The 17723-nt window shown below is 37.1% G+C and overlaps 2 protein-coding genes and 1 long non-coding RNA gene across 4 annotated transcripts; 2 read left to right on the forward strand and 1 right to left on the reverse strand.

Annotated features, from left to right (window-relative positions):
• Window positions 1–784: 784 nt before the first annotated feature.
• Window positions 785–4586, forward strand: LOC308401437. Its single transcript, XR_013972570.1, has 4 exons — window positions 785–889; window positions 2510–2646; window positions 3875–3919; window positions 4041–4586. It is a non-coding gene; the product is annotated as an uncharacterized lncRNA (long non-coding RNA).
• Window positions 4587–6418: 1832 nt separating this feature from the next.
• paf1 (PAF1 homolog, Paf1/RNA polymerase II complex component) lies at window positions 6419–12443 on the forward strand. 2 transcript variants are annotated; one of them, XM_080889591.1, is made up of 14 exons: window positions 6419–6621; window positions 7417–7446; window positions 7567–7659; window positions 7771–7892; window positions 7985–8051; window positions 8134–8235; window positions 8426–8531; window positions 9540–9608; window positions 9752–9855; window positions 9971–10087; window positions 10251–10379; window positions 10567–10672; window positions 11184–11262; window positions 11740–12443. In XM_080889591.1, the coding sequence occupies exons 1-14, from the start codon at window positions 6575–6577 to the stop codon at window positions 12165–12167; spliced, it is 1599 nt and encodes a 532-aa protein (XP_080745717.1). In that variant the 5' UTR covers window positions 6419–6574; the 3' UTR covers window positions 12168–12443. The 2 variants fall into 2 exon arrangements, with proteins under 2 accessions (XP_080745717.1, XP_080745716.1); XM_080889590.1 differs by having other exon boundaries at window positions 6420–6621; window positions 7414–7446.
• A 139-nt stretch (window positions 12444–12582) lies between these two features.
• Window positions 12583–15327, reverse strand: gmfg (glia maturation factor, gamma). The gene is made up of 7 exons (XM_080889592.1): window positions 15181–15327; window positions 14671–14767; window positions 14476–14525; window positions 14341–14392; window positions 13505–13585; window positions 13253–13326; window positions 12583–12902 (listed from the first exon to the last, which is right to left on the reverse strand). Exons 1-7 carry the CDS (start codon window positions 15181–15183, stop codon window positions 12831–12833), a joined length of 429 nt encoding a protein of 142 aa, XP_080745718.1. The 5' UTR covers window positions 15184–15327; the 3' UTR covers window positions 12583–12830.
• Window positions 15328–17723: the final 2396 nt, after the last annotated feature.

Here is a 17723-nt window from a genome sequence, read left to right on the forward strand (position 1 = left end):
GACATGGTCACCAATAATACTCATTGTTCCAAAGTGTGACAAGAAAACGTTTCTGACATCATTACACAACCTGCACCAACATATGATACAAGGCAGGATGGATACACAATGTCATGTTGTTTGTACCAAATTTTGTCCCTCACTGAATATGAACTCTTTCCTAGACCGTTCTTTGTGAACCCTAGACATGGTTGTGTGGCAGGAGACCATCAATTTCTGAAACAGACCAGCCTGTCTGCCACCTCACAGTGTTCAAAATCACCTTCCTTTCTTGTTCTGATCCTCAGTTTGACCTTTAGGCAAGCTTGACCAAGTTAACACGTCTGAGTAGTTACTGTGTGATTGGTTGATTAGAAATTTACCTTGAGCAGTTGAACAGGTGTAACTAATAAAGTGGCTGGTCAGTTGTTGTTTTTGTTTTTATTTTTAATCTATTGTTAAATTAATTGGCAAAACCTTTAAATTTAATTAAAGTACATTTTAAATTGGTAGAAGAAAATAATTTCGGGAATATTTTATGATTCTGTTTTATGTATGAAAAATATAAACCGAAAATTACAGTACAGCAGAATATGTCGTCCCCCCCCCAATTAACAAAACATTGTTTCTACATATAGAAGCTACTGGTATTGATAATTTTATAATTGAATTACATTATCCAGAATAGAATATGTATTGTGAGAAAGATACGTAGTTTAATTTGGAGGCCTGACAGGACCTATCAGCGTCCGCGGACCACGGCTTAAATGAACCGATGTTGTAATTGGTTCTGAAAGCGGAACTGCGCTTGACGCGTAATGTGACGAGCATTGTAAACAAAACTATGGTAAATGTTTCCTTAGCCTAGAGAAGAAGGAATGCTGTCTCAGGAGTCTTTTCCTTGAGTAAGGTAAGAGGCCTAAAACACGAATTCCCCTATTTAGATACCGCTTTCTTGTTAACAGTATGGGTGTGTGCGGCAAATGAAACGTTAGCTAAAAGCCAGTGGCTCTAGTTTTTTCATCTCTTGTAGCTAACATAACTCGATTTCTGCACCGAAACTCGCGTAAACAGCTCATTACTCTAACGTTATCGTTAAGGTAAAAGTCAAATCCAATGGTTAGCTCAAGCACCCATGCACTCTCAATGCTCGAAAGTGTCTAGGTAGATGGCTAGCGGGACTGTTTATAGCTTGACATTAGATGCCACGCTAGCTAGCTACTCTCACTGTCTGTGTCACGCTGAACGATAATCGTGGACATTAAATAAAATATGACTCTGCACAGGTTTTGTGCGGTCAATGTCGATGAGTTTGGCAAAACTAGCTTTCATTTCATTGTTCATAATTAATGATTTTTTTTAAACGTATCTTTTCTAAAAGATGAAAGATTAGCGGCACCAGGTATTTAACATCAGTTAATGAGTTTCTGTTCTTGTTGTCAATGACTCTCAAACATTGACTCAAATCTTTTCCACAACCAATTAATTAAACGTGAAACATGCACGGAAATTAAATGTATAGGGCAAAACACACAGGCTATACAATATTAATGAACCTGAAGGTCAATATTATTATTATTTTCTGGACCCCCGTGGCCTCCCTCTTCCCCCTGGCAAGACTGTGCTGGTAATGAAATAAATAAAATAAAGGTGAGCACGAAGTAGGAAGACTCCTTAGAATGAGTTGAAAAAAATAAATTGTCCTTTATTCCTGCATATACATTTTTTACTTTTGTGTGTCATTTGTATTGTCTCACTTTGTATGTTCCTCAACTTTATCTGTTTTTGGTGTGCCACCCCAAATATTTTAGTGGCCCACATTTGGCCACCCTTATGAAAAAATTGTGGAGGTGCCCCTGCTTCAGTAATGTTGAGGCCTAAGCTCTGGAAAGGCCAATCATGACTCTGTGTTTTTGTTTTGTTCCCCCCCCCCCCCCCCCCCCCCATGCATTCACAGAAACTGGTTGAAAAGCAACCAGTTTCCAGAGGAAAAAGTTGAAAGACCTTCAAATTGTATTGTTTGGCATTTTCCATAGAATCAACTACAGAAATGGAAGTAAATTGTGTATTTAGTTGCTACTAATAACAAAGTGCCTAAAGATACAGTTTAAAATCACTACTTTGCCAAGGTGTCACTTGTGCGTCGATAAAACACTAATTAATCCTGTAACTTGGGTGCTTGAATTATTTCTTGGTCAGCCTTAAGTGGTTAACAGAGAAACATTCCTATGAAAATGGTCAGGTACAATGACCGAATTTAAAAACTCGTGAAAAAGCAGCCACTGTCCAAACGAAAACACGGAAAGACCTTCCGAAAGGCTGAGGAACTACTGCTCAAGACAACTTTAAAAAGTTACCAAAAAGCCTGAGTACAAAATCTAATACCTTGAGGAGAGGCTCAAGACTTTTGGACTGCATGTTGTATGTGCTACAGACATAATTTGATTGTTATTTGGCAACAACATGGTGCCCACTACCTTCATAAAACTGAAGACATCACTTATTTATGACGCATGTGTCGTCCTCACAGAGCTCCAGGATGTTGTGTGAAATCCTGCTCACATCGCTATGGCTCCTGTTTGTTATCTTCTGGCTGGAGTTGATAAGCCTGTGGTTGTTCCTGTCCATGTTCTTCCAAGACCGTACATTTTACCACTGGGGGGATGGGTAAGAGATTGTTCTATGGTGTCTTTTTTTTTTTTTTTTTTTTTATATTTTTATTTCTTGAGTGATTAAGTTGTATCTACATATCTCACAATATCCGAATTAAATGTAGTCATTCTTCATCTAAGTACCTGATTTATTCTACTGCTTTTCCCATTGAATTGGTTTAAGGCTGCGCCATCCTCTTGTCGCCTTATTAGCTAGGATCCATAGACAACTTCTGCTATTAATTTATTTAAAAAGTTGTCTCTGACAATGAGAGCTTCGTGTCAAGAGCAACTAACCTATCAGGACTACGTTGAATGCATTGCTTTGGAACAAACACTTGTTCAGAAATTCCTCAGTTTTCTATGCAAATAAAATACAGTTTCTTCTGCTGCATATGTTTTGATTCAACACACACCAATAACAGACCAATCTGGGAACAGTTAGATGTGTGCAAGATGGCACAGTTGTGCTGAGCAAATTCAATGCTCTTTCAAATTTGAGTTTTTCAAGGGCAGTTAAGTATGTGTCAGTGTGTTGTTACTAAGTCAGATTGATTTGTACTGTCACCCATAATTATAAACAAGTTTGACTTCACATGACTCATGTTTTGCTCACTGAAATGTCTTTGAACTAACTTGGACAAAGTTTGTGGAAAAAAGAGAGACTGTAGACTCACAAGGATTGAAAGTAAAGATGTCACAATTTTAAACTATGGCTGTAATTTGATCTTAACCCTCAAGCCCTGTTTTGAACTCCTTACCTGTCTGAGCTCCTCTCTGCCTATGCTCCAGGAAAAACCACGAGGTCTAGCTCAAAACTAATGCTGTCCATCCCACGGACTAACCTCAAATCCCGTGGTGATAGACCCTTCTCTGTGGCAGGTCCCAGACTTTGGAATAGTCTCCCCTTAAATATTAGATCAGCACAAACACTTGAGCAATTTAAATCTTTACTAAAGACACATTTCTATGCCCTGGCTTTTAACACACTATGACCCAAGCATTTTGGTCTTATTTGAATTAGTTTAGCTATTGTTTTAATTCTTTTACTGTCCTATTATTGTTTTTGTTTTTTTTTTATTGTTATTATTGTATTACATTGTTGCTTTTTAATACCATTTTTATATTGTTAAGCACTTTGTGCAGCATCGGCTGTTTGAAATTTGCTATATAAATAAATTTGACCTTGACCTTGAACTAGTAGATGGGAAAAATATTTTAAAGCCATTCGCTTGTCATTGCAGGATGTTTGCAGATGATCCTGGACAGATGATCTACATGTTAAGCCGGTATGAATTATGTCTTGATTCAGTGTGTTGTGGGTTTTTGTTTGTTTGTGTGGTGTTTTTTAAAATATGAGCTGTTTGTTTATACCTGTATGCAAATCTGATCTCTTGTCCCTTTCCACAGCACTGATGCCCAGACAGAGACACAAACCTGAGATGGAGAAAAGAAAAGAAAACAAGAAGTCCACTAAAGACTCTGAATGGAGAGCTGTTGAAGTAATGTGACTGAAGAGTATAAAAAAAGGCAGGAGCCTTTTTTTTTTTTTTTTTTTTTTTTTTTTTTTTTGTCCTGCCTGGCGCACCCTTGTGCACAGTCCACTTTCAATAACAGATGGTAGAGAGGTACAGCATGAGTGAAGGGCCAAGCTGAGATGCAGAGGGGTGTGTGCAACATTTATGATTTTTACTCTCAAATTTTGGTGAAACAGAATGAATGTAAAGGAACTGTTGATTCAGAAGAGACTATGCTTTTTTTTTTTTTTTTTTTTTTTTTTTTTTTTTGGGTCTACCATTTCATTTTAAACTTTTTTTTTTTTTTCTTTTTAAATGTTGAGTGTTTTGATCATGTGATTCTATGCAACTACATTTGTTGCTTTTTACAGCTTATATTCATGGTTTCAGAAAGCTGATGACTGTAAATCTGTTACCAGATTATTATAATTATATATATATATATATATATATATATATATATATATATATATATATATATATATATATATATATATATATATATATATATATATATATATATATATATATATATATATATATATATATATATATCTCTTCTTTTTATTATTTGTTCCAGTCAATTATCAGGTGTTTTGTATGTTTGATGCTACAGCTTTTAACAATGAGCTACTTTTGAATGTTGGATTTGATGGAACACATGTGATGAGTGTAGAATAGGTAATTAATAATTTGATCAAATATTTTTATACACTTAACACTAAGCGTTTCACCTACAGTACATAAAGCATTATTTGAGCTTGAAGGAGGTATAGTAGAGTATTACAAATTTCAGCCTTTATCTGATTTTTGATCAACTGTATTACCACTCTTATAAAATAAATCTTATACCAGGTCAGAAGATGGCAAGGGAAATGTATTCATTTGTAAAAGGGGATCAAGAAATGTATCGGGGAATGGTAGCAAGTGTATAAAGCAACTTTTTTTTTTTTTTTTTTTTTTTTTTTTTTTAAATATATAGATATATCCAGTACATAAAAGGAAAAGTCCACTTTTCAAACATATTAGTCTCAGCTAGCCTGTGAGATTATTTGTCTGCCAGCCATTTTTGTGTTATCTTTAGGTGTCTGTTGATTAAATGGTTTCCCCTGAAACAGCATATTTGGGTTTTCTTCGTTTCAATAAATTTTTCTCCCAGAGAGCCAAATGTTGTCACTTTTAAACTGGTCTTAAACAATAGTTCTACAAGCTTTCTGAAGAGCTTTTTTGAGGGTATTTCAATTTTATTGGAAAATGTATTTCTTTAGTCAAATATATGGAAAAAATGCCAAAGATAAGTTTGGAAGAAACTAGTGTTGGGTTTTTTGTTCTGTTTTTGCACCAACAAGTTGATTCCCAAAGATCTATTAAATGAAAGCTTGTATTGGGTCAAGGTGAGGACAAGAAGTAGGAGACCTACAGCAGATGAGCAGTGTGTGTGTGTGAAAGCCATGTGCTTAAGAAGTTGGAATCCAGCAAAGACCTGATACAGGAGCTGCAGTTGATCCATCTACCGTCGATGCTCACTTCAACCTCATCAGAAATGGTGTGATAGGAGGGGTCTCTGTTACACCTGTTTGAATCTATTAAGCAAGGTAAACTGGGAGAAAAGGCTGAGGTATGCCAAATTCCAGGAGAACTGGATGAAACATCAGTGGCAACAAGTCTTCTATAGTAATTTATCCAAATCATCACTGTATGTATGGAGGAAGTCAGAAAAGGCACAACAGTCAATGTCTACATCAGCTGTAAAACATGGAGTCTAAGTCAGTAGTGTGACTTACTGACATCATTACAGTATCAGATTTTGATCCACCATGCAATACCATCCAGCAGAGGCTTAATTTTTCATGTCAATGATCCCAAACACATTGCAGTAAAAGCATACATAGATTTAAAAAATAAATAAATATTAGTCATGGACTGGCTTCCCCAGAGCATACACCTTGATGCTATTCAAGCAGTGCTGGATCATTTCAACAAAGAACAGGAAAAAAAGCCAGTCAGTATTCAAAGAGCTTTGAATGTCCTTAGAAACCTGAAGCAGATTTCTGAAAACTACTTATAGGAAAGCTTGCCTAACAGAGTTTAGGTTGTGTTGAAGAATAAAGGTTGTCATACCAAATACTCTGTTTCAAAAATCGCCAATGTCCCCTTTTCCTGTGAAATAAAATTTAAAAAAAAAAGGACAACGGGTTGTTCAAGTACTTCAAATTCCAGAACACTAGGAGGCGCTCACAATAAAGAAAGTCCACTTAAGAACTGGAGATGTGGATACACTACCGGGTCATCATCCCATCCTGCTAATAAAAGATGAAAACGCACTCAGGCCATGAACTCGATAGGAGTTAATGTTTTTTGTTGACTTCGGACGTATTTGTGCAAACAAACGGTTTTGTTTTTAATTTTAAGCGTTTTTTCATAAACATGGCTCCAACGATTCAGACACAATCTCAACGAGAAGACGGCCACAGGTACGTTCAACAGTGCCTTTACAAGTTCGCGTACCTGAGTGGTTTCTGCACGTTTTGTGTCAGTTTACGACACGGAATTAAGTGTAATGCAGAAACAAGTGGTCAGCGGGTCCCAGGGTGCTTTTGTGATGTGTGTAGCATTAGTCGGAAGTGTTAGCAAACAAACAATCAAGCTTAATGTTCGGCTAATTTACGAGAAGCTTACAGAAATCAGCGTAGGGATTTCCATAAGCTTAGTGTCAGTAGTTTGTGCCGGTCAACAATTTATTATTATTATTATTATTTTTAGCAGCACTAATGTAAAGTTCAGGCAAATCAAAAGCTGACTTTATGTTGGCTACAAGAATGCTAACAACAATGTGGCGGAAAAAAGGCGCCTGAAAGATTAGTTATTAAGTACTAAAAAATAGTGGTTTTAAGTTTGTCATATGTGTAGGGTAGCTTTTGTTCCTTTTAAACATGATAACGCACAAATACCCCTTCCAGTGTTGCCATTGCCAATATTTGTTTTGAATTTTTGGTCGTTCGTTTGTAATCTTGCAAAATACAATAAAACAAATAAAATGAGAGTTAGCTTGTAATTAGTTTAAGCTGTACATTTCAGACCACAGTGAAAAGTATGTATAGACAACATAAGGAATGCCCTATTTTTGCCCAAAAGGAGAGGTTCTCTGTTTTCCAAGTTGAAGACATTTGGATTATTAATATAAAATTAAATTGTGTAGTAAAGGGATTGTGCACTCTTTACTACTAACCAATGGCTGTTTTGTTTTTTGGTTTTTTTTCTTCCAGCAGGCCATCCTCTCACAGAACCGTCCCAGAGAGGTCAGTAGATTAAAAACATATTTGTATGTACTTAGTTTCTGTCAGGTACAGAAACTGCTTCTGTATGTGAAGATTGCTGGCTTACCATTGGTGTATTCTTTACTTTGGTGCTCTTGACAGGTCTGGAGTTGTCTGCAGAGTGAAATACTGCAACACCTTGCCTGACATACCCTTTGATCCTAAATTCATCACTTATCCATTTGATCAGCACAGGTATTCATTTTTCACTCCACTGAATGGAGTGAATACAAGTATTCACTTCCCATCAAGTAAACATGTTTAAACACACACCCATATATAACCTGTGGTTTTCTTTATTGGCAGGTTTGTACAGTATAAAGCCACTTCTCTTGAGAAGCAGCACAAGCATGAACTCCTGACTGAACCAGACCTTGGGGTCACCATTGATCTTATCAACCCAGACACATACCGCATAGACCCCAACAGTAAGTCTCCATCAAGGTTGATCCTGTTCTTAATTTACATTGTGAATTATTTAAATGTCTGCACAGACTAAGTTAATCTTTCACATTTTCAGTTCTGTTGGATCCCGCTGATGAAAAACTGTTGGAGGAGGACATCCAGGCTCCATCCAGTTCAAAGAGGTATGACTACTAAATAGGCTGGTTTGTGTTATGCATTCAGCAATATTTTTTTATTTTGAGCAATTTTCCCCTTCCCTATAAGGTCGCAGCAGCATGCCAAAGTTGTCCCATGGATGAGGAAGACGGAATACATTTCCACAGAGTTTAACCGATACGGTGTTTCCAATGAGAAAGTGGAAGTCAAGTAAGTTGGATCGGTGAACTCCACCTTTACATTTCACACATCAGAATCAGAATACTTTATTGATCCCTGGGGGAAATTATTTTTTTTGTTACAGTGCTCCATTATAAACCAACATTAACAAGACCCACACATGTACAGATGCATGTTCTAGGTGTTCATGTAATCGAGACGTTTTTGTTTTTGCGTTTAGGATTGGAGTGTCTGTCAAACAGCAGTTTACAGAAGAAGAGATCTACAAGGACCGAGACAGTCAGATTTCTGCGATTGAGAAGACGTTTGAGGATGCACAGAAATCTGTGAGTGAGCATATTAATATGCTGCTTGATTATGGCTAAAATAATAATCACGATTATTTTTACTGAAATTGAGATCTCAATTATTTGACGATATTTATTTAACAATGTACTGAATATTGGCTTTAAAGATTGTCAAAAAATAGTGTGCAAATACTGATAACAGTGCAAATTTTGCAATACAAAAAATAACTGAAAAGTGTTGATTATCACTGAGCAGTGGTCTTTGGCGAGGAAAAACATTACCACGTTTGTTATCTCCTTATATCTCTGGGAGCTGGTGGGATATTTAGTCGCGTTGTACAGGGTATTGTGAATGCAGGTCTGTGAGGATGAAGCAGGTGTTGTCGAGAGTTTTTCTCTGTGCTCCTTCATTGTTTGATCGTATGTCACTTTGTGAGCAGTCTTCAAATGATTGAATAAATTTGTAGTGTTGCTCTGTGGTGCAGCTACGACACCGTAGCAAAGCTGACACACTACGCGAACCCATAATGTTTCCACACCACTGAAGTCGTTTTACCTCTCTTTTCAACCAACGGCATTCTTTCTTCAGCAGCCATTATCCTCTCCTCTCCAAATAACTTCTGCTTACCTTTTCGAGCTTTCCGAGCGTCCCTCGGGTCCTCTTGTTGTGACGGGTGTTCGAAACCCAGAGAGGTGCGCTTGATTTGCCACACAGAGCAACGCGAGAGTAAAGCACGAGGGAGGTGCTAATAATCGGCTCAGTCATTTTTAATGATCATTGAAAGCCCAGATCGTAATTTAGATTAAAATTCGATTAATTGAGCAGCCCTAGCTCAAATCCTTCTCTCCTTACACCAACAAAATGATATAATATGTAAAAGAAATTAGTTCAATTTAAACCTTGTATTGGATGTGCGACTCTTGTTCCGGCAATTTAAAAATAAATAAATAAATTGTTCTGTTTGTCAACTGATTTCTTTTATTTTGATACGTGTTTGTGTTGGTAAGCTACAAACTAGCTAAAATGGAGTTGTTCTTGATCTCCAGATTACACAGCATTACAGCAAACCCAGAGTTACTCCTGTGGAGGTACTACCTGTGTTCCCTGACTTTAAGGTGAGCTAAGTCCTTAACTGAATTTATTTGTATTAACCCATGGAACCTTAATGATTGAAACATGCATGCAACAACAACAAAAGAAATCCACTTTTGTTGCGCTGGTAGTTAAAAATAATAAATACATTTTCTCTTTGCCCCAGATGTGGATCAATCCATGTGCTCAAGTCATATTTGACTCCGATCCTGCACCTAAAGACATGTCTGGACCAGCAGCTGTGGAAATGATGTCTCAGGCCATGATCAGGTATGATCAGATGTGTTTTCTCTGTTCTCCTCTTCAACCGCTTTTATTTTTGTTTTTGTTGTTGTTTTGTTTTTTTTGTTTTTGTTAAATGTCACTTGTTGTTTGTGAAATATAGAGGTATGATGGATGAAGAAGGAAATCAGTTTGTGGCCTACTTCCTGCCCAATGAGGAAACGCTCCGAAAGCGCAAGAGAGACTTTGAAGAGGGGATTGATTACATGCCTGAGGATCTGTAAGTAAAATAATGCATCACAAACATGTATCTGTGGAATTTACTGCATTAAATAAACATTAATTGGGTGTTATTTATTTTACTTTATTTTATTTTTTTTTAGTGTGTTTGGTGAAAGTGTACTGTACACAAGTATAATGGAATTTTGTATGGTATGTTTCAGCTATGATTACAAGATAGCAAGGGAATACAACTGGAACGTTAAGAACAAAGCCAGCAAAGGCTATGAAGAGAACTACTTCTTTATCTTCAGAGATGGAGACGGTGTTTACTACAATGAGCTGGAGACAAGGTGACACCTTAGAAATGATTTGTATATGTTGACACTTGGATGGAAAATATTTTTAACTACTTCAACATTGTACATGTTGGTTTGTTGCACAAGTTTTGGTATTGGTGGTATTGATGTTGTTGCACAAACCGTCATGACAAATAACTGGCTGGCCAAGACCTTTTACAACTGTTATTCTGGCCTGTAGGGTGCGCTTGAGCAAGAGAAGAGCCAAGGCTGGAGCACAGTCTACAACAAACGCTGTGCTGGTGTGTAAGCACAGAGACATGAATGAGAAGGAGCTTGAAGCTCAGGTGAGTGCATTTCATTGTTTTTCAGAGCTTTCAATCAAGAGTTTAGCTTTCCATCCTATAGTTTGCTGATGAAGCTAGAAACGTATGTTGTTGTTACTGAAAAATTTTTTTTGTTTGTTTGTTTGTTTTGTTTTTCTTGGAAGAAGGTTGGGATTGATACAATGTCTTTAAAGACAAAGAAAACTATTTAGAAGTTTAGAACTGTATGATTGATCTAATAGAAGTAGTTCTGCTGCAACACATTTGATAAACAAAGTAGTTGCTATACAAAAGAAGTGCCGGTATGGGAGGTGTCTTTTATTGCTTTAAGCAAAAAAACCAAAAACTAACGGGGTCAATGATGGTTTGCATTATTATATATATTTAGCCCCCTGCTTCCAGCGTTTTCCACGTCACTCGACAGACTACACTAGATTACAAATTCTTTCTAGGAATGGCCGTATACTTTGATTTTTGTCATTCCTCTGTTACTGTGTATTTATAACTGACTGCCTTCACTGTGATTTTTCAGGAGGCACGTAAAGCTCAGTTGGAGAACCATGAGCCAGAAGATGAGGAAGAAGATATGGACAAAGAGACTCAAGATTCTGGTTAGTTGTTGACATATAATTTTTACTGACTTTTCTACCCTCTACCCAGAATTGTCTGGGGAAGGACTCTGATGATTTGATTTGATTGTTTTTGTCGAATTAAGCAACAAACTTTGTTTTAGAAATACGTGACAGTCTGGGCGGTGAGCTACCAGAGCATTTTCTGTAATTTTACACATTTATGATGTATGGAAACTGTCATGTGCTGTTGAAATTGCACGTCTTTAGCTTATATCTAGGTAACTGGAACGATTCTTATATAGTGCTTTTTTTTTTTTTTTCTTTTTTTTTTTCTTTTTTAAACCTGAGCACTTATTGCACTTTATTATCTAAATCTAATTAATATTTTGGGGATTAAATCAGTAGTGAAATGTCTTTAAAGTGCAGTCTCATTTGTCCGTATGTGCCCTCAATGTAAAATGAGTTTGAGCGATTGTCAGTAACTATGCTAAATCAACGAACTGCTATTTTCTCCAGGTGATGAGAAGAAGGGCAGTGGCAGCGAGGCAGAAAACTCTGGCAGTGAATCTGAGAGAGACGATGAAGAACAGGAACAAAGGGGAGAAGATGAGGACGAGGATGAAGACAGAGGGAAGAGGAGGCGGAAGGCAAGCGGCAGTGGTAGCGAGAGCGGCGAGGAGAGGACCAGAGAAATGCGAGATGAGGAAGAGATCTTTGGCAGTGATGACGACAGCGACGACAATGAGCCAAAGAATTCAGCCAGGAGCAGCGGGGAGGAGGGCAGCGACAGTGAGGATGAAGGAGGGAACAGAAGAGGCAGCCGGAGTCGCAGCGCCTCTCCTGCAGGCAGCGACCGCAGCAGCGACCATTCAGAGACTCGGGCTCAGAGTGGGAGTGGAAGTGACAGAGGCTCAGATTCCAGTGACGCCAGCGACAGTGAATAAGACCAGTGAGCCGGTGACCTGTCTTATCTATATATTGAGCTCCAAACATTGGCGCTCTTACACTGTCATTGAGTATAATATTGGCCTGATGTGGGGCTGAAATTTCTTGCTGATTACAAATTGTTTATGAAATGCTGGTAACCTTTCACCTGGATACAACTCTGTTTAATCCAGTTTTTATTTGTAGATTTAACTCTAGTTGCTATTTGTACGCCATTCCTCTATGTTGTTTGCCAGATGGTCATTAAAGGATCATGTTTAAAAAAAAAAAGAAAAAATGAAAGAAGTTTTCCACTCTTGAAATGCCTTTGGAGTGGGAATAGTGTAAAGCATGTGGGCTCTCAAAGCAGGTAATAAATTGTAGACGACATTTTGTAAAACAAACCTCTGACCAGAGTTTGTTCTTTTTCTGCGTCTTTTTCTGATTTGGGAACCTCTTGAGTATTTTCATGAATTTAACCTGTGCTGTAATTAGTACAGCTGATCTTATAGTATTGTATTTGTTCATCTGAAAAAAAACAACAACCCTAAAATGACTGATTTAAATGCAGAACTGACAAAGCTGTTTGGGTTAAAATGTTTATTAACAATTCCATACACACCAGATGGACATTAAACTGACAGCCTCGTAAAGGAACCTTTGGAGATTCAGAAGATGTACATTCAGCGAAAAAATGACAGGTGGCTCTTCAGCCATTCTTCTGTCAAGTCATCGGGGTTTCTTGTTTCAAACACCTTAGAGAGTAAAGCAAAGAAATTATAAAATGAGCAATAGCTCATACACAGGAGAATTAACATGTAAGAAAAGGCATGTTTATAAGAAAACATTACATTAAAATATGAATAACCTGCTAAATAAATTGGCAGTAAACATAAAAGTATGTCTGTCAACTACATAACTAAAAACAACTGAGTAGATTTCAGAGAAAAGTAAATCTGAGACTTTCAATTAAAATCTACAAATTTACAGATTTTCAATTTCTCTGAATAAAAAGTAGAAATATTATACATTGTTACATTAAATACTAGTGTATTTACTCAACATACCACTGTATATTATAAACTCATAATTTTGTGATAATTACCTTTGTGAGCTCTGCAGTTTGGACCAGTCGATTCTTGCTTCCTGCATACATCATCTGCTGCTCTGGCTTGCACCCTATTAAAATGAAAGTGACATTTTTTGGGGGGTAATTTTAATACTCGCCCAAACATATCTTTAGAATTCTAATTCAACCTTCATCACCATAAAAACATTTAAAAGTGTATTTTAGATTAGTTTACTTTGCCATTGTTGCTACAATGCTTTAAGAATCTAGATTACTGTAACTGCTTACCCACAGGACTGGAGAATATGAAACACAGCGGGTAAGACACTCTGCCATCATCATGGACATATTTGTAGCTGTAGACAATGAATGTACGTTTCTGTCAAGGAACTTTTCTGTGTATATAACCATATCAGTAGAATCTGCACAGGAGCAAGCAGAAAGGAGTCTGAAGAGGTGTAGGTATGAATTGGAGAGAAGAGGAATGAAAGTCAGTAAAAGCAAGACAGAATACATATGTGTGAATAAGAAGGAGACATGTAAAGGTGATGCTGGAAAAGTAGTGGCAGCAAAGGTGGATGAGTTTAAATACCTGGGGTCAACCAATCCAGTGCACAAGAGAGGTGAAGAAGAGTGCAGCCAGGGTAGAGTGGGTGCGAAAAAGTATCGGGGATGATTTATAAGGGTTTACAAGATGGCAATGAGACCTCTTATGATGTACGGTTTGGAGACCGTGACACTGGCAAAAAGACAGGTGGCAAAGCTGAATATGTTAATATTCTTTAATTTGATTGACAGGATTAGAGATGAAGACATCAGAGGGACAGCTCAGGTTGAGACAAAATTATAGCGGCAACCCTGAGACTGGACGTGTGCAGAAGGGATATGGAGCAATCAGGCAGGAGGAAAAGAGGACCGCAGAGGAGATTCATGGCTGTTGTGAAAAAGGACATGCAGAGGGTTGGTGTGACAGAAGAGGATAATAGGATAGAATGAGATGGAGGCAGGTGATCAACTCCGGTGACCCAGAAGGGGAGCAGCCAACAGAAGATCACTTGATTTTGCAAAAAGACAAATTTTTTTTTTAATTAATAATTTTGCTTTTCATGATATGATGTAAGGATATCTGGGCTGCCGCTCTGGAAGTTCATTTCTTAAGTCATCCATTGAGATGTCCTAGAAGACAAGACAGAGTGCGAGAGACTTTTTAAATCAAAACAAACAGAGTAAATAAAGAGAGAAAGAAAAAATTGACTTACGTCATATTCCTCCTCAAGAATAACGAGCTGTTTCGCCATGTCTATTTTCACTAAGAAATTTCAAAGAGAAATCTTTTGTGCTTTGATTTTATTTTATATTAGTTGGTCTGCAGCTATTCATATGCGATGAAAATGTTTGATAATGGTTTTACAAATGTGAAGTACGTGTGTAAGGAACGGATAAACGTTACTTACTTAGTATGGCAGCATTGCTGGTCTCTTTTCGAAATCGAAACTTTTTCAGTTTATCTTTCAGACTTTCATCCACTTCACACACAACTAAAGAGCTTGACTGTAAAAACAGGCCATGAAAACATTAGTTAAATTGTGTCACTCTATTAAATGCTCAATATCTCCAGATAATACTGTGATAAATAGTTAAGTGGGCTGGTCTACAGACCAAAAATAGAAACAAAAAAACGGGGTGAAGGACATCTACTAGATCTGTAAAGGGCTCTATCCACCTTTCATGGGTATATTAAACATCCATGACACTCTTTGACATTTTGAGGGCAGGAAATGTGTTGCAGCAATATGCAAGATTGTAGTTTCCTGTTTTATAGAGCAAGGGGGATGGTCGCAATGGTTAAGTAGAACAAATATCTTTATGCGCACAGACAAATACGTAGTATTACGGTTCATCGAATGCAGTGAACTTCAATTGAAAAGCTAAGTCTTTCAAGAAATTGCATCAGTTTCACCTACCATTCTCAAAGGATCCTTCTCTGCTTTTAAGTCCTGAGGGTAACACCGCCTTGCTTAAACTGTTTGCGATAGACTGACAGTTACTTTCAAACTGTTAAAGATGGCAGGGGAGGGCAGACACAATGCTAGATCGCCTCTCAGTCATGCTTCCTCCTTTCAGCAGGAAAACATGACAGCAGTGGTGAAGCGGAGCAACGTATCTCAGTCTTTTATTGCATAGGGGATAAATTATGGAAAACATTTACACACTAAACTCACACATTTTACCGTAGCAGAAGAAGCTGGAGTTGAAATTGAATAATTTTAGGCCATTTAAACCTGAAGATGATCAGGTTAATCATTTTGTGTTGTCTTTTACTGTCACTTAGTATCTGCGACTTTCACTTCCCTTTATAATGTGAACGTGAATATCAAAGTGAAACTTGCAGATGTAGAAGACGTCTTCATATCCTTAAACAATAGCAAAACAGAATGTTGTTTAGGAGTTGAAGTATTTTATTTATACAATTTAAGTCATAATAATAAAAAATAAGAAAGCTATTATGTTTAAGCAGCCAAAAGTGTGGGAAGAATAATTTATTTAAAAAAAATTCTTACTGTTTTACATTCCGGTTACATTATGGAAGGGCAACCTATAAATCACAAGTGACAGCACATTGTAATATTAGAGTTGATACTGGATTTTTTGGTCAATATTGGAATTTGTAAGGCACTGGTCACTTACACATGCTCTGTGTTGCCTTATAGGGCCTTTTCCCACCACGCCTGAAACTAAAAGGCTTAAGTCAGATCTCACACTCTGCACGACTGCCGTGCATTCAAGAATCTGCAGCCTGAAAGAAATCAGTTTCCTTTCTTTATGAATAAATTACATTACACTTACACAGCAACCTACCCCGGTGCCCAGGAATATTGTCAAATTAGAAGTGTAAATTAATTGTGTATCTGATAGGAAAGAAATTTATTGCCATGCTGCTCTCTACTGGTGGAAATTGTAGGTATGTTGCACCTCTGGCCAAACACACTTTGCTGTTTCCTAGACCATTTTGTTTTAAATAAAAATAATTAGGTGCAGTGACCCTTTTTATCTGTACTGATAAGTACCAATTGTGTTCTTCATGATTCAAAATTGGTATTAATAAAATAATGGAAAGGAAGTAATGAATAATAAATGCCAATGAAATTGTAACAGCAAAGGAACGTTAACAATAAGCAAGACAACTGATAGACAATACCCAGACAGTAAAAGCTACCATATGCAGTTTAATTTAGTAGATAAAATCTTTTAGTCTTGTGTTTTAAAAAGTGAATTTTTAAAAAGATGCTACAGAGTCTGCAAGTGGCAAAAGCCACCTTTAGATGTAGTCACTACTTTGAAAGGGCAGAAAGGTCACATCCTAGGATGTAAGTGTATGAACTGAGCAATATGGTCAACGTTTCCGCTATTTAACTAGGGCCAGCATTAATTTAACAGTGGTTAGTAACATTTGAAATCAATTCTAAAATATACAGGAAGCCCATGGAGAGATGCCATGATTATGGTGATGTGATAAAGTCTACTAAAACCATTGAAAAGGCTTTCTGCTATGTTCTAAACTAGCTGAAGGTGGAAGAGTGACTTTTCATTTATATCAAAGAGAATAAATTGCAGTATTAGGATGCACGTGTGGAGGACTTCTTTCACGTCTGAGTATGAGGATACTGGTTTTATTCTGGGGGTGCTTTTTTATTTCAAGGAAGAAAGACTGGAGAACTGAACAACCCAAACCTGAATAAACTGGAACTCCTGTATCTCTTTATATTTGTAAAAAAAAAAAAAAAAAAGAGCCAAGAGAACTCTTATTGCTATTCATGCCGTTTGGGGGACTGAACAATAACAATTTTTATTCTGATCTATAAAGTGGAAGAAAATGCAGCGTCTTCTAATATTCAGCATCAATATCACAGCAATAGCTAGGTCTCTGGCCCACTGTGTCTATGGTGACCAACAAACTTCTTTCTAAAAGATAAGAATGCAACAATCAACTGCAGAATCCTTGATAAGACCCTTAGTTTTACTTTATACACCCTTTCCTTCCAAATGCAGTCCAAATTTATTCATAAAGCACATTTAAAAACAACAAAGTTGACAAACATGCTGTACATGAAACAAAGGGTTACACAAAAAAATAAGAGATACCATATGCACCATATACACGCACACACTGAAAGAATTGCCAAAAAAGAAAAGATCGCATACACTTTCATTAATATGAAGATGATAGGTCATTATATTTATTCATGTAGGCCGAAGACCCAATTAGTTAAACTACAGGCATGTCTTAAAAACATAAAGACCGGATGTCCCATAATCATCTTCTCCTAAATACCAACTATATTCTAACAGAGCAATTATAACAGAGCACTTCACCTTTTTCAGACTGTAGGCTTTCTTGTGGTTCCTAGGGTATTTAAAAGTAGAATGTGGCACAGAGCCTTTAGTTAGAAAGCCCCTCTATTGCAGGATCAGCTACCAACTTGGATTTAGGAGACATACACCCTCT

Source organism: Rhamphochromis sp. 'chilingali' (genome assembly GCF_963969265.1).
Source record: "Rhamphochromis sp. 'chilingali' genome assembly, chromosome: 8".
Lineage (NCBI taxonomy): Eukaryota > Metazoa > Chordata > Actinopteri > Cichliformes > Cichlidae > Rhamphochromis > Rhamphochromis sp. 'chilingali'.